A 25,876-nucleotide genomic window follows, 5' to 3' on the forward strand; every position below is an offset into this window, starting at 1 on the left:
TTAGATTCTCCAATGTTTCAGTTTCACAATTTTTCAATTTTCAGATTTTTAAATGTTTCAATTTTTCAATTTTTGACGTTTTCAAATTTCTCAATTGCTCGTTTAATCGATTTTCTGATTTTCCCATTTCTCGATTTCTCAACTTTTCAATGTTTTTTAATTTCCCATTTCTCGATTTCTCGACTTTCCAATGTTTTTCAATTCTTCAATTTCTCAATTTTTGAATTCTTAAATTTTTCTTCCATTTTTCAATTTTTCGATATTTCGGTTTTGAGATTTTCAATATTCCGATTTTTCAATGTCTCGAATTGTCTATTTTTCAATTTTTCGATTCTCCAAATTTAATATTTTTCGATTTCTCAATTTTTCGATTTTTCAATTTTTGACGTTTTCAAATTTCTTAATTTCTCGTTTAATTGATTTTTTGATTTTCCCATTTCTCGAATTCTCAACTTTTTGGAAGTTTTCAATTTTTCGATTTTCAGGTTTTTAATTTTTCAATTTTTCGATTTCGATTTTTCGGTATCTCGATTTTTCAACTTTTCGATGTCCCGTTTTGGGACTTTTCAATTTTTCAATATTTCAGTTTTGAGATTTTTAATATTTCGATTCTTCAATTTTTCGATTTTTCAATTTTTGACGTTTTCAAATTTCTTAATTTCTCGTTTAATTGATTTTTCGATTTTCCCATTTCTCGATTTCTCAACTTTTCATTGTTTTTCATTTTCCCATTTCTCGATTACTCGACTTTCCAATGTTTTTTAATTCTTCAATTTCTCGATTTCTCAATTTTTGAATTCTTGAATTTTTCTTCCATTTTTCAATTTTTCGATATTTCGGTTTTGAGATTTTCAATATTCCGATTTTTCAATTTTTCGATTTTTCAATGTCTCGAATTGTCTATTTTTCAATTTTTCGATTCTCCAAATTTTATATTTTTCGATTTCTCAATTTTCCCATGTTTCAGTTGTACAATTTTTCAATTTTTAGATTTTTAATTTTTCGATTTTTCAATTTTTGACGTTTTCAAATTTCTTAATTTCTCGTTTAATTGATTTTTTGATTTTTCCATTTCTCGAATTCTCAATTTTTTGGAAGTTTCAATTTTTTAGTTTTTCAATTCAATTTTTCGATTGCGATTTTTCGGTATCTCGATTTTTCAACTTTTCGATGTCCCGTTTTGGGACTTTTCAATTTTTCAATATTTCAGTTTTGAGATTTTTAATATTTCGATTCTTCAATTTTTCAATTTTTCTTCGATAATTTTGTGATGTCAGTTTTGAGATTTTCAATATTTCGAGTCTTCAATTTTTCAATATTTGAAATTGTCAATTTTTCAATTCCTCAATTTCTCGATTCTTTAAATTTTAGACTTTTCGATTTCAGAATTTTCCGGTGTTTTAGTTTTACAATTTTTGGAGTTTTAGATTTTTATATTTTTCGATTTTTCAATTTTTGACGTTTTCAAATTTCTCAATTCCTCGTTTAATTGATTTTTTGATTTTCCCATTTCTCGAATTCTCAATTTTTTGAATGTTTCGATTTTTCAATTCTTCAATTTCTCGATTTTTCAATTTTTTGATATCTCGACTTTTCGACATTTTGATTTGTTAATTTTTAAAATTCTAGATTTTTTGATTTCTCATTTTCAGTCCATCGATTTTTCAATTTTTCGAATTTTAAATATTAGATTTTGCAGTTTTTTGATCTTTCTGTTTCTCGAGCTTTCGATTTTTCTACTTCCCAATTTTAGATTTTTCGGTTTTTCAATTTTTCAGTTTTCAAATTGTTTAAATTTTTCGATTTTTCGATGTTTCAGCTTTTTAAACTCTTCGATTTTTCAATTTTTTTATTTCACGAATTATCTAAATTTTCATGTTTCAATTTTTTAATTATTCAATTTTTCGGTTTTTCAGTTTTTCGTTTTCCCAATTTTCCACCATTTCAGTTATAGAATTTTTCAATTTTCGATTTTCAAGTTCTTCGAATCTTCAATTTCCAGATTTTTCAATTTTAACGATTTTTAGTTCCTCGATACTTCTATTTTTCAATTTCTTAAATTTAATTTTGTTTTATAAATTTTTGGATTTTTCGATTTTTAAATTTTTCTGTTTCTCGATTTATCTAGATTTCGAAATTTTGATTTTTTGATTGTTCAATTTTTCGATTTTTAAATTTTTTAGTTTTGTATATTCTTTGATTTTTTGATTTTTCAATTTATTATTTCTCGATTTATCGAGATTCCGATGTTTCAATTTTTTATTACTTTTAATAACTGTTCAATTTTTAACTTTTAGATTTTTCAATTTTAACCTATTTCAATTTCTCAATTTTTGGATTTTTTGGCTTCTCGACTTTTTGATTTCTCTATCTTTTGATTTTTCGATTTCTCGCTTTTTCGTTATCCCAATTTTCCACCATTTCAGTTTTAGAATTTTTCAATTTCTCGATTTTTAAGATTTTCGATTCTTCAATTTCCCGATTTTTCAATTTTAGCGATTTTTTAAATTTTGAATTACCCATTTTTAAACCTTGGATTTTCGATTTTTCGACTTTTTAGTTCCTCGATACTTCTATTTTTCAATTTTTCGAATGTTTGGATTTTTAATTTTTCAATTTCTTAAATTTTACATTTTTCGATTTATTTTTCAATTTTTCGAATTTACGATTTTTTTATGTTTAGATTTCTTGAGATCTCAGTTATTTGATTTTGATTTTTTTTCTCAATTTTTCAATTTTTCGTTTTATAAGTTTTTTTGGATTTTTCGATCTTTAAATTTTTCTATTTCTCGATTTATCAAGATTTGGAAATTTTTATTTTTTGATTGCTCAATTTCTCGGTTTTTTAATTTTTCAATTTTTAAATGGTTTTAATTTTTCGATTTTTCAATTTTTCAGTTTTTTATATTCTATGATTTTTGATTTTTCAATTTTTTTATTTTTCGATTTATCGAGATTTCGATGTTTCAATTTTTCGATATTTCAATTTTTTCGTTTTGTTTTTTTAATTTTAAATTGTTCGATTTTTCAATTTTAACCTATTTCAATGTCTCAATTTTTGGATTTTTTGACTTCCCGATTTTTCGATTCTCTATCTATTCATGTTTCGATTTTGCACTTTTTCGATGTTTCGTTTTCCCAATTTTTCATCATTCTAGTTTTAGAATTTTTCATTTACTCGTTTTTTATTTAAGTTTTTCGAGTTTTGAATTTTTCGATTTTTAAATCTTAGATTTTTCGATTTTTCGAATGTTTAGATTTTTAATTTTTCATTTTCTTAAATTTTACATTTTTCGATTTATTTTTCAATTTTGCGAATTTACTATTTCTTTATGGTTAGATTTCTTGAGATCTCAGTTATTTGATTTTGTTTTTTTTTTTGATTTTTCAAACTTTTAGTTTTACAAATTTTTGAATTTTTCAATTTTAAAATTATTCTATTTCTCGATTTATCAATATTTCGAAATTTTGATTTTTTGATTGATCGATTTCCCGGTTTTTTCATTTTCCAGTTTTTAAATGTTTTTAATTTTACGATTTTTCAATTTTTCAGTTTTTTATACTCTTTGATTTTTAATTTTTCAATTTTTTAATTATCCAATTTTTCGATTTTTCAATTTTTCGGTTTTTTTTAATTCTAAATTGTTTTCGATTTTTCAATTTTAACCTATTTCAATCTCTCAATTTTTGGATTATTTGGCTTCTCGATTTTTCGATTTCTCTATCTTTCCATGTTTCTTTTCCCAATTTTTCATCATTCTATTTTTGGAATTTTTCATTTTCTCGATTTTATTACAGTTTTTCGATTCTTCAATTTTCCGATATTTTAAATGTTGGATTTTCGATTTGTCGGTTTTTGAATGTTTCGATTTTTAAATCTTAGATTTTTCGAATTTTTAGTTTCTCGATATTTCAGTTTTTCATTTTTAGATTTTTGACTTGTCAATTTTTCGATTTCTCGATTTATAGAGATTTCAACGTTTTGGTTTTTTGATTGTTCAATTTCTCGATGTTTCGATTTTTCAATGTTTAGGTTTACCGGTTTTTCGAAATTTTCAATTTTTAGCTTTCGATTTCACAATTTCTCCGTTTTTCGAATCTTTGACTTTTAGACTTTTCAATTTTTCTATTTTTTAAATTTTAGATTTTTAGATTTCTCGGTTTTTCAGTTCTTCGATTTCTATTAGAATTTTTCGACTTTTTAATTTTTAGATTTATTAATTTTCAATTTCGAGAACTTTTCAATTTCTGGATTTTTCAATTTTTTGACATTTCGGTTTTTCAGTTTTAAAAAATTTTGATTTCTTAATTACTCCATTTATCGATATTCTGACGTTTCAATTTTTCAGTTGTTTGATCTCTCTGTGTTATCTTGAATTTTCTCTCAGTTTGCAATTCTGAGGTCACTTGAGGTATCTTCAAGTACATAAAAAAAAATAAAAATCGAAATTGATAAACGTAATCATAGTCAAATAAAAAAAAAAGCTCCATCTTACCGAGAATTTTCTGTAGATTACAAACCTTAAGTCCTTTTCGTGACACGTATTTAAAAACACACATTTTAATCTTTATTTAGAAGAAATCGAAATTCGAAAAATTAAAAAGTTGGAAAATTGAAAAATCGGATAATTCAAAAATCGAAAAACCGAAGCAAAAAATCGAAAAACCAACAAATCGAAAAATCGAAAAATTGAGAAACCGAAATAGGCCAAAATCGAAAACTTAAAAATTCGAAAAATTGAAAAATTAAAATATAGACCTGGAAACTCGAGAAATTGAAAAATAAAACAATAGAAAAATTGAAAAATCTAAAGTTTAAAAAAAGGAAAACTGAAAATCCAAAAATAAAAAATCAAAAAATCTAGAAGTCGAAGAATCGAGATACAATTGAAAAATCTCAAAACTGAGAGAAATATCCAAAAATTGAGAAATCGAAAAACCAATAAAGCGAAGTCGAAAAATTGAAGAATTGAAGAACTGAAAAATCGAAACTTTGAGAAGTGGGAAAATCAAAAATAGATTAATTGAGAAATCGGAAAACTGAAAATTTAACAAAGTCAAAATTTGAAAAATTGAAAAATAGAAATACTGAAGAACTGAAAATTCAAAAAATCGAGAAATGGAAAACTGTAAAATTAAAAAAATTGAAAAATCGGACAACTAAAAAATCGAAAAACCGAGAAATCCAAAAATCGAAGAAGCAATTGAAAAATTGATACATCGAGAAATTGAACAATCAAAACAACGAAACATCTGAATTCGATAAATTGAGAAATCAAATAATTGAAAATAATCGAAAAATTTTAAAAAAGAAAAACTCGAAAATCCAAAATTAAAAAATTCGAAAAATTGAAAAATTGTCAAATATAGAAGAACTGAAAACTCGAGATATCGAAAACCCTAGAATTTTAAAAACTGAAATATTAAAACATCGAAAAGTTGAAAAATTGAAAATCGAAGTATAAAACAGTCGAAAAATTGAAAAATGTAAAGTTTAACAATAAATTGAGAATCCAAAATGTAAAAAATCGATAAATAAAAAAAAATCCATCAATTCAAAAATCGAAATATTGATAAATCTAAAATCGAAAAATCTAGAAATTGAACAATCGAAAAATGAAAACATCGAAATGTCGATTAATTCGAAAAATAGGAAAATTGAAAAATCGAAAAAGTGAAAAATCGAAAAATCAAAATTTTAAAAATCGAAAAATCGAAATAGCAAAGTTCTAAAAAATCTAAAATTTAAAAAATCCAAAAATGGAAACATCGAAAAACTGAAAAATCGAAAAGTCGACAATTCGAAAAAACTAAAATTTTTAAAATTGTTAAATTTAAACTTCGAAAAATTGAAAAATCGAAACATCGATAATTGGAAAATCAAAAAGCCGAAAAGCCAAGAAATCGAAAAATCGAGAAATCGAAAAGTCAAGAAGTCGAAAAATTCAGAAATCGAACAATTTAGAAACCAAAAAATTGAAATATCGAAAAATCAAAAATTGAAAAATTCAAAAACTGAAAAATCGAAATTTTGAAATGTCGAGAAATCGGGAAATAGGAAAATCAAATAATCGAGAAATCGAAAAATCTAAAATATTAAAAATTGGAAAACTGAAATTTCGAAAAGTTGAAAAACGGACAAATCGAAATATCAAAAATCGAAAAATTGATAAATCTAAAATTTAAAAATTCGAAAAATTGAAACATCGGAGGACTGAAAAATCGACAATTCGAAAAATCTAAAATTTTAAAAATTAAAAAATTAAAATTTCGAAAAATTGAAAAATTTTAAAAATTAAAAAATTAAAATTTTGAAAAATTGAAAAATCGAAACATCGATAAATTGGAAAATCAAAAAGCCGAAAAGTCAAGAAAAAAATCGAGAAATCGAAAAATTTAGAAACCGAAATAGGCCAAAAACGAAAAGTTCAAAATAAAAAATCGAAAAAACAATTTACAGACCGAAAAATGGAAAAATCAAAAATTGAAAAATTCGAAAAATTGAAAAATCGAGAAATCGAAAAATCTGAAATTTAAAAAATTGAAAAATTAAAATTTCGAAAAATTGAAAATGTGAGAAAACGAAAATTCGAAAAAGCAGAAACCTGAAAATCGAAAAACTGCAACATAAAAAAACTGAAGAATTGAAAAACTGAAAAATCGAAATTTTGAAAAGTCGAGAAATCAAAAAATCAAATAATCGAGAAATCGAAACATTGAAAATTTTGAAACCTCAAAAATTGAAAAATCGAAAAATTGAAGTCGTAAAATTGAATAATCGAAAAATTGAAATTGAGAAACTGAAAAATCGAAAAATTGAATAAACGAAAAATTGAAAAATTCCAAAACTGAAACATCGAAAAATTGAGAAATAGGAAAATTGAAAAATCGAGAAATCGAAATCGAAAAATCAAAAAATTGAAAATTCAAAAACCTGAAAATTGAGAAATCGAAAAATTGGTGTTCTTCTTTGAAAAGTCAAAACAATCAAAAGTCGAGAAATCGAAAAGTCTAAATTCTTAAATTAGGATTTCGAAAAATTTTCAAATTTTCCAATTTTACATTTTTCGACTTTTTGATTTTTAGATTTCTTAATTTATGAGTTTCGAGAACTTTTTAATTTCTGGATTTTTCATTTTTTGGATACTTTAATTTTTCAATTTTTTGACATTTCGGTTTTTCAATTTTTCGATTTTAACAATTTTTTATTTCTTTTAATTAATGATCTCGATTATTCGCTCTCTCTGTGTTATCTAGAATTTTCTAAGTTTGCAATTCTGAGGTCACTTGAGTTATCTTCAAGTACATAAAAAAATTTAAAAATCGAAACTGATAAACGTAATCATAGTCAAATATAAAAAAAAAGCTCCATCTTACCGAGAATTTTCCGTAGATTACAAACCTTAAGTCCTTTTCGTGACACGTATTTAAAAACACACATTTTAATCTTTATTTAGAAGAAATCGAAATTCGAAAAATTAAAAAGTTGGAAAATTGAAAAATCGGATAATTCAAAAATCGAGAAACCGAGAAGCAAAAAATCGAAAAACCAACAAATCGAAAAACGAGAAACCGAAATAGGCCAAAATCAAAAAGTTAAAAATTCGGAAAATTGAAAAATTAAAATATAGACCTGGAAACTCGAGAAATCGAAAAATCAAGAAATTTAAAAACTGAAAAATTGAAATATGGAAAATTTGAAAAATTGGGAAATTGAAAAATAAAACAATCGAAAAATTGAAAAATCTAAAGTTTAAAAAAAGAAAAACTGAAAATCCAAAAATAAAAAATCAAAAAATCTAGAAGTCGAAGAATCGAGATACAATTGAAAAATCTCAAAACTGAAAGAAATATCCAAAAATTGAGAAATCGAAAAACCAATAAAGTGAAGAAGTGAAAAATCGAAACTTTGAGAAGTGGGAAAATCAAAAATAGATTAATTGAGAAATCGGAAAACTGAAAATTTAACAAAGTCAAAATTTGAAAAATTGAAAAATAGAAATACTGAAGAACTGAAAATTCAAAAAATCGAGAAATGGAAAAATGTAAAATTAAAAAAATTGAAAAATCGGACAACTAAAAAATCGAAAAACCGAGAAATCCAAAAATCGAAGAAGCAATTGAAAAATTGATAAATCGAGAAATTGAACAATCAAAACAACGAAACATCTGAATTCGATAAATTGAGAAATCAAAAAATTGAAAATAATCGAAAAATTTTAAAAAAGAAAAACTGGAAAATCGAAAATTAAAAAATTCGAAAAATTGTCAAATATAGAAGAACTGAAACTCGAGATATCGAAAACCCTAGAATTTTAAAAACTGAAATATTAAAACATCGAAAAGTTGAAAAATTGAAAAATCGAAGTATAAAACAGTCGAAAAATTGAAAAATGTAAAGTTTAACAATAAATTGAGAATCCAAAATGTAAAAAATCGATAAATAAAAAACCATCAATTCAAAAATCGAAATATTGAAAAATCTCATAACTGAAAGAAATATCCAAAAAATTGAAAAATTAAAAAATTGGAAAATTGAGAAATCGAAAAACTAAAAAATCAAAGTCGAAAAATCGTAAGCTTAAAAAATCGAAAAATTGAAGAAGTGAAAAATCGAAACTTTAGGAAGTCGAGAAATGGAAAAATAAAAAAAATACTTTAGAAAACTGAAAACATCCGAATCTCAGTAAATCGAGATCTCAAAAAATTGAAAAATCGATTTTTTTTTAATTCCTTTTAATTACTGATCTCGATTGTTCGCTCTCTCTGTGTTATCTAGAATTTTCTCAGTTTGCAATTCTGAGGTCACTTGAGTTATCTTCAAGTACATGAAAAAATTTAAAAATCGAAACTGATAAACGTAATCATAGTCAAATACAAAAAAAAAGCTCCACCTTACCGAGAATTTTCCGTAGATTACAAACCCTAAGTCCTTTTCGTGACACGTATTTAAAAACACACATTTTAATCTTTATTTAGCTTCCACTGATAACGGTCTAATCCATCTAAACTCAAAATAATGCATAAAATCTGAATAAAGGAATTGTTTTCAAGCTCTATTAACCCGATTTCCTAATACACATACTAAATACATTTCTTCTCTTCATTTTAAGTTATCAAAACTTACTCTTAAATGTGGTCCAAATATGCAACATTAAATAAAACTGGTTGCAAATAATTACAATTCTTCAAGGATCTGTATTACAACTCATTCTATTTATTGAAAATATGGATGATCACGTTGTTTAATATTGATTAGATGTGAGCAACAACCCAAATAACGCCACTACTTAACAAGCAAAAAACTTTCAAGTTTTTGTTTTCTTGTCTTATCAAAATCAACCTTTTGATAATGAGACAACTATTATTACTAGTGACAACTTTTTTGGTTTAAAATTTAAACAAAATTACTTACCCGCCGCTTCCTTCAATAAAGCAACGCATTTAACATGCCCACTTTTTTCTGCCAAATTAAGTGCGGTCATTTCATTTGCATCTCGAATGTTAATATCCGAATCATGTTGAAGCAAAATTGTCACGTTACTATTGTGACCATGCTCTGCACTTAAATGTAGTGGAATCTGCAACCCAAGCATCAGTTCTACGTTACTACCCACACAAAACATACTTTCTTGTCGCCTCTCGGACCACAACAGATATTGGGGTCCGCGCCTGCATTTAACAGTATTGATAAACACCCAGAATTCTCATTAATCGCAGCCGCATGTAGCGGAGTGCGCCCCCAACTGTCTTGAGAGTTCAAAAAGGCCTGTTGTCCCCCTTCCAGCAGATCAATCAACAAATGCGTATTGTCCCATAATGCAGCCTACAAAAAAACTTAGCAACCGGAAACGCAATCCACGAAATACAGTACTTGATGTAAAAGGCGTCCCGGGAAGTCTTCATCCTCAGGTGAAGAATCTAACATTGTAGGTGTTCAATAAAATCAATAACGAACACCTAGGTCGCACGATTGGGAAACTTCCGCGTTTAGTATGTACCCCGATACGCAACAATCATGCAATGCACGTCCATTTCAACAATAATTTCGTAACAATTAAGAAATGCACAACTGTTGTGTTGATTGTTTAGATTAGGTTAATTTAATTGTAGTTTTTTGCAGCCAACCTAACGGGAGTGAATTACCCGCAAGTGGACCAAACTCGCAATGGAATCTAGGGGAGTTTAAGGTTGTTCGGTTGGACGGCGTAAAAGACTTTTGTTTTGTTTGGCGGGTTGCCTAAAAGTTGTTTTTGGCATTCCAGAAATATTTTATTTTATTTGCCTGCCCAAACGGGAAGAAAATATGGAATGCTTTTAAGTGTTTAGTTTTATTAAACACGGTTTTTTAATAATTTGTGGTAAGTTGGCGGTATTGTTTTGTAATTTTGGTGTAATTAATTTGTTTTTAGTTGGGGTGTAACTGGAACAATGAATGAAGCTGCCGCCTTGCCCCATGGACCCCCGATGAATATTCTTCCGCCTACGCCCGCAGGATTAGAATCTCTGTACACTCTGTGTAGGAAAATTTACCCCGATCAAGTTAATCCGTTGCAAGTTACGGCTCTTCTGAAGTATTGGTAAAGTGGCACTCTTACAAATGCATATTTAATAAATTAACACTAACAACTAATGTGGATATCGTTCCAAGAAAGTAATATTTATTGATTTTCGTCATAGAGGTTTTAAGTAATTTTAAAGGTGTGAATTCTATTTTTAGTACAGCATTAATCCACTTCCTGTTTTTTCTCACTTTAGATATTTGGGCAAATAGGGGAGTCGGGACAAATTAATTTGTGGTGTTATTTTTAGAATTGAAGTGGTCTTTTCTTTTCCCGCATTCATTCCTTTCAAAAAATTGATGAAATTTATTTAAAAAGTTGTATTCTTGTCTTAATGTAGGCTCGGAGGTCCCGATCCTTTAGATTACATATCTATGTACGCAAACCCAGGCATTCCACAAGAAAACATTCCCCCTCATTGGCATTACATCAGGTATGACCCAATAATATCGAATTTTTGTATATTTGTACTAAAAAAATCTCAGTTTCGGTCTCTCGGATTTACATGGTGATGGAAGAGTCCACGACGTGTCAGCCCCAGACGGAGTCTCAGGTTTCGGATTTGAGTTGACATTCCGACTCAAAAGAGAGCCTGAAGAAACCGCACCTCCGACATGGCCAGCCACTTTGATGCAATCACTTGCTAAATACGTTTTTCAGTCAGGTATACATATAACTATTGTTTAAGTATAGTATAGTTGGACGACCTATACCATAGATTAATATAGATGCGACATACAGGCTGATTTTGCAAAACCACCCTTATTGACATTGGAGTCCTCAAGTGCCAAATTTAAATAGTCGATGTCAATAAAAAATTTGTTTCACTACAACTCGTCGCCTGAAAACTTGTTTGATTTACAGACCAGAGCGCGCTCAGACCAATGTCGACTCTAAGCGTTCAGAAGCGATTTGGTTGGTTTAGACTATAATTTCTGCGGGAAATAGTTGTTTGGTCGGTTTTTATAACGACTAAGTGAATATTTTTGGTACATATTTTGTGTAACTAAGATTTAATTCTTTATTTGTGTTTTATACTGGCAAAACGTCTTAAACTAAGAATATTGTTGAAATCGAATTAATCCAATGGATTTTTTTCGAGCAAACGCTTTGTATGATTTTTTTTCTTCAATGTTTTTAGTGACAATTTTTGTCGTTGTTTTCGATACACTGTATGATATTAACAGTGAAAAAAAAAAACAATTAAAATAATCGAAAAATCGAAACCTTAAAAAATCATAAAACCGAAACATTGAAAAATCGAAATATCGAAGAAGTGGAAAATCGAAAAACTGAGAAATCGAAAAATCAAAAGATCAAGAAATCGTGGAGTCGAAAAGTTAAAAATTGAACAATTTATAAATTGAGAAATTGACAATCAAAATATCGAAAAATCCAGATCTCGATAAATCGAGAAATCAAAAATCTTAAAAATTCGAAAAATTGAAAAATTGAGAGATTGAAAGATCCAAAGAACGAGAAATCGAAAAGCGATGAAGTTGAAAAATCGAAAAATAGAGAAGTCGACAAACAAACAGTTAAAAGTTGAAAAATTGGAAAAGCGGAAAAATCAAAAAACGGAAAAATGGAAAACTGGAAAAACTGAGAAACCGAAATAGGCCAAAATAAAAAATTGAAAAACTGACAAATTGAAAAATAGAAAGATTAAGAGATATTGAAAAATTAAAATATCAAAAGATTGAAAAATCGAAAAAGTAAAAACGTAGACACATCGAAAAACCCACAAGTCAAAAATAGAAAAGCCGAAGAATTGAAATATTGAAAAATCCTAAATCCGAAATATCTAAAAACTGAAAAATCAAAAAAGTGAAGTCGAAAAATAGAAACCTCAAAAAATTGAAAAATTAAAAGCCTGAAAAATTAAATTGAAGAACAGGAAAATTGAAACACTCGAAGGTCAAGAAATGGGAAAATCAAAACATCGATTAATTGAAAAATCGAAAAAGTAAAAAAATCGACACATCGAAAAATCCAGGAGTCAAAAGTCTAATCGAAATATTGAAAAATCCCAAAACTGAAATATCGAAAAACTGAAAAATGGAAAACCTGAAAAGTCGAAAAATTGATCAATAGAAAAATCCAAAAAGTGAAGTCGACAAATTGAAACCTTAAAAAAATTAAAAAATAAAAGATCAAAAACCTGAAAAATCGAAAAATTAAAGAATTGAAGAACAGGAATATCGAAACCCTTGAAAGTCAAGAAATGCGAAAATCAAAATATCGATTAATTGAAAAATCGAAAAATTGACAATTTATAAATGTTCGAAAATTTGAAAAAAACAGTTGAAAAACAGACAATCTAAAACCGGCAAATCGAAAAATCGATTGATTAAGAAATCAAAACATTTGAAAAATTTGAAAACTTGAAAAACTGAAATATCGAAGAACTGAAATGAAAAATCGAGAAATCGAAAAATGTAAAATTTTAAAAATTGAAAAGTTAAAATTTCGAAATCGTTAAAACATTGAAATATCTAAAGTTTAAAAAACGGAAAATTGAAGATCCAAAAAGTAAAAGGTTAAGAAATCGAAAAATCCCGAACTCGAAAAGTCGAAATACTAAAAAATCCCAAAACTCAAATATCGAAAAATTCAAAAATAGAAGAATCGAAAAACTGAAAAATAAAAAACCTGAATAATCGAAAAATTGAAGAACTGAAAAATTGAAACTTTGGGAACTGGAGAAATTGGAATTTAAAAAAATAGATTAATTGAGAAATTCGAAAAATGAAAATTCAGAAACGTCAAAATTAGAAAATATTGAACTGAAAAATTGAAAAGTTAAAAATTGAACAATGAAGAAATCCAAACATTAAACAATCAAAAATTAAAAATCGAAAAACTGAAAAATCAACGAATGAAGAAATCGAAATTCGAAAATTTAAAAAGTTGGAAAATTGAAAAATCGTATAATTCCAAAATCGAGAAACCGAGAAGCAAAAAATCGAAAAGTTAAAAATTCGGAAAATTGAAAAATTAAAATATAGACCTGGAAACTGGAGAAATCGAAAAATCTAGAAATTTAAAAACTGAAAAATTAAAATATGGAAAAGTTGAAAAATTGAGTAATTGAAATATAAAATAATCGAAAAATTGAAAAATCTGAAGTTTAAAAAAAGAAAAACTGAAAATCCAAAATAAAAAATCGAAAAATCTAGAAGTCGAAGAATCGAAATATTGAAAAATCTCCAAACTGAAAGAAATATCCAAAAATTGAGAAATCGAAAACCAATAAAGCGAAGTCGAAAAATCGAAGAATTGAAGAACTGAAAAATCGAAACTTTGAGAAGTGGGAAAATCAAAAATAGATTAATTGAGAAATCGGAAAACCGAAAATTTAACAAAATCAAAATTTGAAAATTTGATAAATATAAATACTGAAGAACTGAAAATTCAAAGAATCGAGAAATGGAAAAATGGAAAATTTAAAAAATTGAAAAATCGGACAACTAAAAAATCGAAAAACCGAGAAATCCAAAAATCGAAGAAGCAATTGAAAAATTGATAAATCGAGGAATTGAACAATCAAAACAACGAAACATCTGAATTCGATAAATTGAGAAATCAAAAAATTGAATAATTGAAAAATTTTAAAAAAGAAAAACGGAAAAATCGAAAATTAACAAATTTGAAAAATTGAAAAATTGTCAAATATAGAAGAACTGAAAATTCGAGATATCGAAAACCTACAATGTTAAAAACTGAAATATTAAAACATCGAAAAGTTGAAAAATTGAAAAATCGAAGTATAAAACAGTCGAAAAATTGAAAAATGTAAAGTTTAACAATAAATTGAGAATCCAAAAAATAAAAAATCGAAAAATCAAAAAAAAATCCATCAAAATTCAAAAATCGAAATATTGAAAAATCTCATAACTGAAAGAAATATCAAAAAAATTGGAAACTTGGGAAATCGAAAAATTGAAAAAGTGAAAAATCGAAACTTTAGGAAGTCGAGAAATGGAAAAATAAAAAAAATACTTTAGAAAACTGAAAATTTAGAAACGCGAAAATTTAAAAAATTGAAAAATCGAAATATTTAAAAACCGTAAAATTGAAGAGGACAAAAATTGAGAAATCGTATCATTGAAACATCGAAAAATTCAGAAATCGAAAAATCAAAAGACCAAAAATCGAGGAGTCGAAAAATTGCAAAATCGAAAATTTAAAAATTCGGAAAATTGAAAAATTAAAAAATAGACCTGGAAACTCGAGAAATCGATAAATCTAGAAATTTAAAAACTGAAAAATTAAAATATCCAAAAATAAAAAATCCAAAAAAATCTAGAAAACATCGAAACATCCGAATCTCAATAATTCGAGATCTCAAAAAATTGAAAAATCGAAAATTTAAAAATTCGTAAAATTGAAAAATTAAAATATAGACCTGGAAACTCGAGAAATCGAAAAATCTAGAAATTTAAAAACTGAAAAATTAAAATATGGAAAAGTCGAAAAATTGAGAAATTCAAATATAAAACAATCGAAAAATTGAAAAATCTAAAGTTTAAAAAAAAAAACTGAAAATCCAAAAATAAAAAATCGAAAAATCTAGAAGTCGAAGAATCGAGATATTGAAAAATCTCAAAACTGAAAGAAATATCCAAAAATTGAGAAGTCGAAAAACCAATAAAGCGAAGTCGAAAAATCTAAGACTTGAAGAACTGAAAAATCGAAAGTTTGAGAAGTGGGAAAATCAAAAATAGATTAATTGAGAAATCGGAAAACTGAAAATTTAACAAAATCAAAATTTGAAAAATTGATAAATCGAAATACTGAAGAACTAAAAATTCAAAAAATCGAGAAATGGAAAAATGTAAAATTTAAAAAATTGAAAAATCGGACAACTAAAAAATCGAAAAACCGAGAAATCCAAAAATCGAAGAAGCAATTGAAAAATTAATAAATCGAGAAATTGAACAATCAAAACAACGAAACATCTGAATTCGATAAATTGAGAATTCAAAAAATTGAATAATTGAAAAATTTTAAAAAAGAAAAACTGGAAAATCGAAAATTAAAAAATTCGAAAAATTGAAAAATTAAAATATAGACCTGGAAACTCGAGAAATCGAAAAATCTAGAAATTTAAAAACTGAAAAATTAAAATATGGAAAAGTCGAAAAATTGAGAAATTCAAATATAAAACAATCGAAAAATTGAAAAATCTAAAGTTTAAAAAAAAAAACTGAAAATCCAAAAATAAAAAATCGAAAAATCTAGAAGTCGAAGAATCGAGATATTGAAAAATCTCAAAACTGAAAGAAATATCCAAAAATTGAGAAGTCGAAAAACCAATAAAGCGAAGTCGAAAAATCTAAGACTTGAAGAACTGAAAAATCGAAAGTTTGAGAAGTGGGAAAATCAAAAATAGATTAATTGAGAAATCGGAAAACTGAAAATTTAACAAAATCAAAATTTGAAAAATTGATAAATCGAAATACTGAAGAACTAAAAATTCAAAAAATCGAGAAATGGAAAAATGTAAAATTTAAAAAATTGAAAAATCGGACAACTAAAAAATCGAAAAACCGAGAAATCCAAAAATCGAAGAAGCAATTGAAAAATTAATAAATCGAGGAATTGAACAATCAAAACAACGAAACATCTGAATTCGATAAATTGAGAATTCAAAAAATTGAATAATTGAAAAATTTTAAAAAAGAAAAACTGGAAAATCGAAAATTAAAAAATTCGAAAAATTGAAAAATTAAAATATAGACCTGGAAACTCGAGAAATCGAAAAATCTAGAAATTTAAAAACTGAAAAATTAAAATATGGAAATGTCGAAAAATTGAGAAATTCAAATATAAAACAATCGAAAAATTGAAAAATCTAAAGTTTAAAAAAAAAAACTGAAAATCCAAAAATAAAAAATCGAAAAATCTAGAAGTCGAAGAATCGAGATATTGAAAAATCCCAAAACTGAAAGAAATATCCAAAAATTGAGAAGTCGAAAAACCAATAAAGCGAAGTCGAAAAATCTAAGACTTGAAGAACTGAAAAATCGAAAGTTTGAGAAGTGGGAAAATCAAAAATAGATTAATTGAGAAATCGGAAAACTGAAAATTTAACAAAATCAAAATTTGAAAAATTGATAAATCGAAATACTGAAGAACTAAAAATTCAAAAAATCGAGAAATGGAAAAATGTAAAATTTAAAAAATTGAAAAATCGGACAACTAAAAAATCGAAAAACCGAGAAATCCAAAAATCGAAGAAGCAATTGAAAAATTAATAAATCGAGAAATTGAACAATCAAAACAACGAAACATCTGAATTCGATAAATTGAGAATTCAAAAAATTGAATAATTGAAAAATTTTAAAAAAGAAAAACTGGAAAATCGAAAATTAAAGAATTCGAAAAATTGAAAAATTGTCAAATAATATAGAAGAACTGAAAACTCGAGATATCGAAAACCCTAGAATTTTAAAAACTGAAATATTAAAACATCGAAAAGTTGAAAAATTGAGAAATCGAAGTATAAACCAGTCGAAAAATTGAAAAATGTAAAGTTTAACAATAAATTGAGAATCCAAAAAGTAAAAAATCGATAAATCAAAAAAATCCAACAATTCAAAAATCGAAATATTGAAAAATCTCATAACCGAAAGAAATATCCAAAAAATTGAAAAATTAAAAAATTGGAAAATTGAGAAATCGAAAAATTGAAGAAGTGAAAAATCGAAACTTTAGGAACTCGAGAAATGGAAAAATAAAAAAAATACTTTAGAAAACTGAAAATTTAGAAACGCGAAAATTTAAAAAATTGAATAAAAATCGAAATATTTAAAAACCGTAAAATTGAAGAGGACAAAAATTGAGAAATCGTATCATTGAAACATCGAAAAATTCAGAAATCGAAAAATCAAAAGACCAAAAATCGAGGAGTCGAAAAATTGAAAAATCGAAAATTTAAAAATTCGGAAAATTGAAAAATTAAAATATCCAAAAATAAAAAATCGAAAAATCTAGAAATCGAAGAAAACTGCAATACTAAAACATCGAAAAGTTGAAAAATTGAGAAATCGAAGTATAAAACAGTCGAAAATTTGAAAAATGTAAAGTTTAACAATAAATTGAGAATCCAAAAAGTAAAAAATCGAAAAATCAAAAAAATCCATCAAAATTCAAAAACCGAAATATTGAAAAATCTCATAACTAAAGAAATATCCAAAAAATTGAAAAATTAAAAAATTGGAATATTGAGAAATCGAAAAATTGAAGAAGTGAAAAATCGAAACTTTAGGAAGTCGAGAAATGGAAAAATAAAAAAAATACTTTAGAAAACTGAAAATTTAGAAACGCGAAAATTTAAAAAATTGAAAAATCGAAATATTTAAAAACCGTAAAATTGAAGAGGACAAAAATTGAGAAATCGTATCATTGAAACATCGAAAAATTCAGAAATCGAAAAATCAAAAGACCAAAAATCGAGGAGTCGAAAGATGGAAAAATTGAGAAATCGAGGGATTGAACAATCAAAACATCGAAACATCCAGATCTCAATAAATCGAGATCTCAAAAAATTGAAAAATCGAAAATTTAAAAATTCGGAAAATTGAAATATCCAAAAATAAAAAATCCAAAAATTGAGAAATCGAAAAAGCAATAAAGCGAAGTCGAAAAATCGAAGAATTGAAGAACTGAAAAATCGAAACTTTGAGAAGTGGGAAAATCAAAAATAGATTAATTGAGAAATCGGAAAACTGAAAATTTTACAAAATCAAAATTTGAAAAATTGAAAAATAGAAATACTGAAGAACTGAAAATTAAAAAAATCGAGAAATGGAAAAATCTAAAATTTGAAACATTGAACAATTAAAATATCGCAAAATTGAAGCATCGAGAAATCCAATTAAATTTAAAAAATTGAAAAATCGGATAACTAAAAAATCGAATCATTGAAAAATTGGAAAATCGAGAAATTGAAAAGCCCAAAAGTAAATAATCGAAAAATCGGAGGATCCAGCAATTGAACAATCAAAACAACGAATCATCTGAATTCGATAAATTGGGAAATCAAAAAAATGAATAATCGAAAAAGAAAAACTGGAAAATTGAAAATTAAAAAATTCGAAAAATTGAAAAATTGTCAAATATAGAAGAACTGAAAACCGAAAAATCGAAAAACCTAATATTTTAAAAAGTGAAAAGTTAAAATTGAAAAATCGAAGCATAAAACAGTTAAAACATATCTAAAGTCTAAAAAACGGAAAATTGAAAATCCAAAAAGTAAAAGGTTAAGAAATCAAAAAATCCAGAACTCGAAAAGTCGAAATACTAAAAAATCCCAAAACTCAAATATCGAAAAATTGAACGAAATATCCAAAAATTAGAAAATTAAAAAATTGAGAAACCGAAAAGTCAAAAAAGCAGAGTCGAAAAATCGCTAACTTTGGGAACTGGAGAAATGGGATTATAAAAAAATAGATTGATTGAGAAATTCGAAAACTGAAAATTCAGAAACGTCAAAATTTAAAAATTAAAAAATTTTGAAGAACTGAAAAATTGAAAAGTTAAAATATCGGAAAATTGAACAATGAAGAAATCCAAAATAGAAAAACTGAAAAATCAACGAATCGAGACATCGAAATTCGAAAATTTAAAAACGTTGGAAAATTGAAAAATCGGATAATTCAGAAATCGAAACATCGAAAAATCGAGAAACCGAAAAGCAAAAAATCGAAAAACCAACAAATCGAAAAATCGAAACATCGTAAACTTCAAAAACTGAGACATCGAGGAATCGAAAAATCAAAAGACCAAAAATCGAGGAGTCGAAAAGTCGAAAAATCGAAAAGTTAAAAATGGAAAAATTGAGAAATCGAGAGATTGAACAATCAAAACATCGAAACATCCGAATCTCAATAAATCGAGATCTCAAAAAATTGAAAAATCGAAAATTTAAAAATTCGGAAAATTGAAAAATTAAAATATAGGCCTGGAAACTCGAGAAATCGAAAAATCTAGAAATTTAAAAACTGAAAAATTGAAATATGGAAAATTTGAAAAATTGAGAAATTGAAAAATAAAACAATCGAAAAATTGAAAAATCGAAAGTTTAAAAAAAGAAAAACTGAAAATCCAAAAATAAAAAATCGAAAAATCTAGAAGTCGAAGAATCGAGATATTGAAAAATCTCAAAACTGAAAGAAATATCCAAAAATTGAATCGAAAAACCAATAAAGCGAAGTCGAAAAATCCAAACTTTGAGAAGTGGGAAAATCAAAAATAGATTAATTGAGAAATCGGAAAACTGAAAATTTAACAAAGTCAAAAGCTGAAAAATAGAAATACTGAAGAACTGAAAATTCAAAAAATCGAAAAATGGAAAAATCTAAATTTTAAAACATTGAACAATTAAAATATCGTAAAATGAATAATCGAAAAATTTTAAAAAAGAAAAACTGGAAAATCGAAAATTAAAAAATTCGAAAAATTGAAAAATTGTCAAATATAGAAGAACTGAAAACTCGAGATATCGAAAACCCTAGAATTTTAAAAACTGAAATATTAAAACATCGAAAAGTTGAAAAATTGAAAAATCGAAGTATAAAACAGTCGAAAAATTGAAAAATGTAAAGTTTAACAATAAATTAAGAATCCAAAAAAGTAAAAAATCCATCGATTCAAAAATCGAAATATTAAAAAATCTCATAACTGAAAGAAATATCCAAAAAATTGAAAAATTAAAAAATTGGAAAATTGAGAAATCGAAAAATTGAAGAAGTGAAAAATCGAAACTTTAGGAAGTCGAGAAATGGAAAAATAAAAAAAATACTTTAGAAAACTGAAAATTTAGAAACGCGAAAATTTAAAAAATTGAAAAATCGAAATATTTAAAAACCGTAAAATTGAAGAGGACAAAAATTGAGAAATCGTATCATTGAAACATCGAAAAATTCAGAAATCGAAAAATCAAAAGACCAAAAATCGAGGAGTCGAAAAATTGAAAAATCGAAAATTTAAAAATTCGGAAAATTGAAAAATTAAAAAATAGACCTGGAAACTCGAGAAATCGATAAATCTAGAAATTTAAAAACTGAAAAATTAAAATATCCAAAAATAAAAAATCCAAAAAAAATCTAGAAAACATCGAAACATCCGAATCTCAATAATTCGAGATCTCAAAAAATTGAAAAATCGAAAATTTAAAAATTCGTAAAATTGAAAAATTAAAATATAGACCTGGAAACTCGAGAAATCGAAAAATCTAGAAATTTAAAAACTGAAAAATTAAAATATGGAAAAGTCGAAAAATTGAGAAATTCAAATATAAAACAATCGAAAAATTGAAAAATCTAAAGTTTAAAAAAAAACTGAAAATCCAAAAATAAAAAATCGAAAAATCTAGAAGTCGAAGAATCGAGATATTGAAAAATCTCAAAACTGAAAGAAATATCCAAAAATTGAGAAGTCGAAAAACCAATAAAGCGAAGTCGAAAAATCTAAGACTTGAAGAACTGAAAAATCGAAAGTTTGAGAAGTGGGAAAATCAAAAATAGATTAATTGAGAAATCGGAAAACTGAAAATTTAACAAAATCAAAATTTGAAAAATTGATAAATCGAAATACTGAAGAACTAAAAATTCAAAAAATCGAGAAATGGAAAAATGTAAAATTTAAAAAATTGAAAAATCGGACAACTAAAAAATCGAAAAACCGAGAAATCCAAAAATCGAAGAAGCAATTGAAAAATTAATAAATCGAGAAATTGAACAATCAAAACAACGAAACATCTGAATTCGATAAATTGAGAAATCAAAAAATTGAATAATTGAAAAATTTTAAAAAAGAAAAACTGGAAAATCGAAAATTAAAAAATTCGAAAAATTGAAAAATTGTCAAATAATATAGAAGAACTGAAAACTCGAGATATCGAAAACCCTAGAATTTTAAAAACTGAAATATTAAAACATCGAAAAGTTGAAAAATTGAGAAATCGAAGTATAAACCAGTCGAAAAATTGAAAAATGTAAAGTTTAACAATAAATTGAAAATCCAAAAAGTAAAAAATCGAGAAATCAAAAAAATCCATCAATTCAAAAATCGAAATATTGAAAAATCTCGTTAACTGAAAGAAATATCAAAAAAATTGAAAAATTAAAAAATTGGAAACTTGAGAAATCGAAAAATTGAAGAAGTGAAAAATCGAAACTTTAGGAAGTCGAGAAATGGAAAAATAAAAAAAATACTTTAGAAAGCTGAAAATTTAGAAACGCGAAAATTTAAAAAATTGAAAAATCGAAATATTTAAAAACCGTAAAATTGAAGAGGACAAAAATTGAGAAATCGTATCATTGAAACATCGAAAAATTCAGAAATCGAAAAATCAAAAGACCAAAAATCGAGGAGTCGAAAAAATAAAAAATTGAAAATTTAAAAATTCGGAAAATTGAAAAATTAAAATATCCAAAAATAAAAAATCGAAAAATCTAGAAGTCTAAGAAAACTGCAATACTAAAACATCGAAAAGTTGAAAAATTGAGAAATCGAAGTATAAAACAGTCGAAAAATTGAAAAATGTAAAGTTTAACAATAAATTGAGAATCCAAAAAATAAAAAATCGAAAAATCAAAAAAAATCCATCAAAATTCAAAAATCGAAATATTGACAAATCTCATAACTGAAAGAAATATGAAAAAAATTGAAAAATTAAAAAATTGGAAACTTGAGAAATCGAAAAATTGAAGAAGTGAAAAATCAAAACTTTAGGAACTCGAGAAATGGAAAAATAAAAAAAATACTTTAGAAAACTGAAAATTTAGAAACGCGAAAATTTAAAAAATTGAAAAATCGAAATATTTAAAAACCGTAAAATTGAAGAGGACAAAAATTGAGAAATCGTATCATTGAAACATCGAAAAATTCAGAAATCGAAAAATCAAAAGACCAAAAATCGAGAAGTCCAAAAATTGAAAGATCGAAAATTTAAAAATTCGGAAAATTGAAAAATTAAAAAATAGACCTGGAAACTCGAGAAATCGATAAATCTAGAAATTTAAAAACTGAAAAATTACAATATCCAAAAATAAAAAATCGAAAAATCTAGAAGTCGAAGAATCGAAATATTGAAAAATCTCAAAACTGAAAGAAATATTTAAAAATTGAGAAATCGAAAAACCAATAAAGCGAAGTCGAAAAATCGAAGAAATGAAGAACTGAAAAATCGAAACTTTGAGAAGTGAGAAAATCAAAAATAGATTAATTGTGAAGTCGGAAAACTGAAAATTTAAAAAGTCAAAATTTGGAAAATAGAAATACTGAAGAACTGAAAATTCAAAAAATCGAAAAATGGAAAAATCTAAAATTTAAAACATTGAACAATTAAAATATCGCAAAATTGAAGCATCGAGAAATCCAAAAATCGAAGAAGCAATTGAAAAATTGATAAATCGAGAAATTGAACAATCAAAACAACGAAACATCTGAATTGAAAAATTTTAAAAAAGAAAAACTAGAAAATCGAAAATTAAAAAATTTTAAAATTGAAAAATTGTCAAATATAGAAGAACTGAAAACTCGAGATATCGAAAAACCTAGAATTTTAAAAACTGAAATACATATTAAAACATCGAAAAGTTGAAAAATTGAGAAATCGAAGTATAAACCAGTCGAAAAATTGAAAAATGAAAGTTTAACAATAAATTGAGAATCCAAAAAGTAAAAAATCGAAAATCAAAAAAAATCCATCAATTCAAAAATCGAAATAATGAAAAATCTCATAACTGAAAGAAATATCCAAAAAATTGAAAAAAAAAAAATTGGAAAATTGAGAAATCGAAAAACTAAAAAAGCAAAGCCGAAAAATCGTAAGCTTAAAAAATCTAAAAATTGAAGAAGCGAAAAATCGAAACTTTAGGAAGTCGAGAAATGGAAAAATAAAAAAATGCTTTAGAAAACTGAAAATTTAGAAACGCGAAAATTTAAAAAATTGAAAAATCGAAATATTTAAAAACCGTAAAATTGAAGAGGACACAAACTGAGAAATCGTATCATTGAAACATCGAAATATCAAAAGACCAAAAATCGAGGAGTCGAGAAGTCGAAAAATAGAAAAATTGAGAAATCGAGGGATTGAACAATCAAAACATCGAAACATCCGGATCTCAATTAATCGAGATCTCAAAAAATTGAAAAATCGAAAATTTAAAAATTCGGAAAATTGAAAAATTAAAAAATAGACCTGGAAACTCGAGAAATTGATAAATCTAGAAATTTAAAAATAGAAAAATTAAAATATCCAAAAATAAAAAATCCAAAAATTGAGAAATCGAAAAACCAATAAAGCGAAGTCAAAAAATCGAAGAATTGAAGAACTGAAAAATCGAAACTTTGAGAAGTGGGAAAATCAAAAATAGATTAATTGAGAAATCGGAAAACTGAAAATTTTACAAAATCAAAATTTGAAAAATTGAAAAATAGAAATACTGAAGAACTGAAAATTCAAAAAATCGAGAAATCGAAAAATCTAAAATTTAAAAAATTTAAAAATTGGATAACTAAAAAATCGAAAAACCGAGAAATCCAAATCCGATTGAAAACGCATTTGACAAAAAATTTGTCCCACGCCCCCTGGATTCCTTGTCCCAAAGCCCACTATTTAGGCGAAGTAAAATTTGTATTCGGTTGTCCAACTATAATATACTTAAACAATGATATAACTAATCAGTGTTTTTTTTTTACAAAAAAATTATTAGGCAACACCCTGTGTGCTGGAGACCACGTGTCCTGGCACTGCGCTTTAGACAACAGCGAATCTCGAGTCCAACACATGCTCATGACCACAGATGTCCAATTGCAGTCCACACAGACCCCATTTGGGTCAGTCGATTTCGTCCAGATCGTAGGAATTTGCGTCGAGGAGCTAAAAGCAGCCCAGCAATGGAACGGAGCTGGCGTCCTTAACATGATCAGCAGACTGCCGTCGTAAGATCCTAAAATTTACTTTTTATAATTTTCTTAATTTCGATTTTCTCCGTTCGTAGCGCTGGCGGCGTCTGGTTCATCACGGACATGCGCAGAGGCGAAAGTATATTCGAACTGGACTTAAACTCACACGAAGAAGTAGAAAGGGGCTTTGAACTCGAAGGCTCCAATTTAAGTGGAGTCAGTGCTCGATGTTCATGGATGGAGCAAGATCCGAGCCACGCAGACATGCACCTGAAGGAAAAATCAGATTGTGACAATACGCATCCTCAAGACACTCTTCGCCTGAATCCCACACTCCCAAAAAGCATTCAGAACGCCAACTTCGAGCAGAATCGCAGCAGTAGCACCAACTTTAAAATGGACGAAATTAGAAATAGTTCTGGGGTGTTGGAATCCACGGAGTTGTTACACATAAAGAAGCTTGATGGAGTGCATTTGGTGTTTAATTTGGAAGCGGGAAGTTTATTGCCGTTAGCAATAAGGTATATTATGTTCATTTTGTTAGCGTTATGACTATGATTATGTTGTAGGGGGCGCGTCAAGCATGGAAGACACTTTACGTTCAAGTCAGTGTTGGGTGAGACTGCTATAACTCTAGTGGCGAGCACCGTAACAGGGACTCTTGTCGATCCAGAACATCCTTACGTTGCGCAGGGGTCGTGGCTCCAAATTCTCATCACAGATGAGTTGGCACAGGATATGGCAGTCACTTTTCAAGTCCTGGCGAGTCCTGAGGCCCTTTCGTTACCAAAAACATTCTCGTGGCCTGATAAAAAGTTATCAGTGACGATCGTAGCGGACAAACTGTAAAGGACTGTTAAGGAGAGCTGCATTTAACTGAATTTTACTCGTTTATACTTAACATATGAGATTTGAGAGCAATATCAAAATAAGATTATTTTATGTATATGTATGCTAGGTTAAGCTGTTTAATTTATTATCTTATTTATTCATGTTATTTAACTCCACTTTAATGTCTGTATATTTTTACTAACTTTGAAAAAAAAGTACAAATTGTTGGATAGCTGACCGTGCCTACAATAAATTTCAAAATAATTAAACTTTGAAGTAAAGTGGTTTCTGTTATTATTGGGTGCCTATTTTTAAGATTCTTAGCTTTTCGATTTTAGGATTTCTCAGTTTTTCGATTTTTATTTCGTCAATTTTTTCAGGTTTCAATGTATAATTTTTAGATTTGACAGTTTCGATTTTTCCATTTTAAGATTTTTTTATTTTTCAATTATTGTTGATTTTTTCGTTATCCGATTTTTTACTTTCGCTATTTTTTCAACATTTCGTTATTTCAATTTTTTTTATTATTCAATTTTTCAGTTTTCGATTTTTTAATTTTACAG

At 26.3% G+C, this 25,876-nt stretch overlaps 2 protein-coding genes across 3 annotated transcripts in view; one reads left to right on the forward strand and one right to left on the reverse strand.

Moving 5' to 3' along the window:
• The window catches only part of LOC135128717 (leucine-rich repeat serine/threonine-protein kinase 1), a 69,126-nt gene extending 58,994 nt beyond the window's left edge, over positions 1-10,132 (reverse strand). For both annotated transcript variants that reach the window (XM_064055755.1, XM_064055753.1), the window contains exons 1-3: positions 9,875-10,132; positions 9,629-9,826; positions 9,416-9,581 (exon numbers count right to left, since the gene is read on the reverse strand). In XM_064055755.1, the coding sequence (XP_063911825.1) occupies positions 9,416-9,581; positions 9,629-9,826; positions 9,875-9,928 (418 nt within the window). In that variant the 5' untranslated portion in view covers positions 9,929-10,132. The remainder of the gene's footprint in view (positions 1-9,415; positions 9,582-9,628; positions 9,827-9,874) is intronic.
• An 87-nt stretch (positions 10,133-10,219) lies between these two features.
• Positions 10,220-25,594, forward strand: LOC135128718 (suppressor of fused homolog). Its single transcript, XM_064055757.1, has 7 exons — positions 10,220-10,361; positions 10,413-10,580; positions 10,903-10,995; positions 11,048-11,226; positions 24,290-24,518; positions 24,578-25,003; positions 25,052-25,594. Exons 2-7 carry the CDS (start codon positions 10,432-10,434, stop codon positions 25,329-25,331), a joined length of 1,356 nt encoding a protein of 451 aa, XP_063911827.1. The 5' UTR covers positions 10,220-10,361; positions 10,413-10,431; the 3' UTR covers positions 25,332-25,594.
• The last annotated feature ends 282 nt before the right edge of the window (positions 25,595-25,876 follow it).

This window comes from Zophobas morio, unplaced genomic scaffold, assembly GCF_036711695.1.
Source record: "Zophobas morio isolate AGI-343-1 ecotype UQ-CSIRO unplaced genomic scaffold, CSIRO_AGI_Zmor_V1 ptg000014l, whole genome shotgun sequence".
Taxonomy (NCBI): Eukaryota; Metazoa; Arthropoda; class Insecta; order Coleoptera; family Tenebrionidae; genus Zophobas; species Zophobas morio.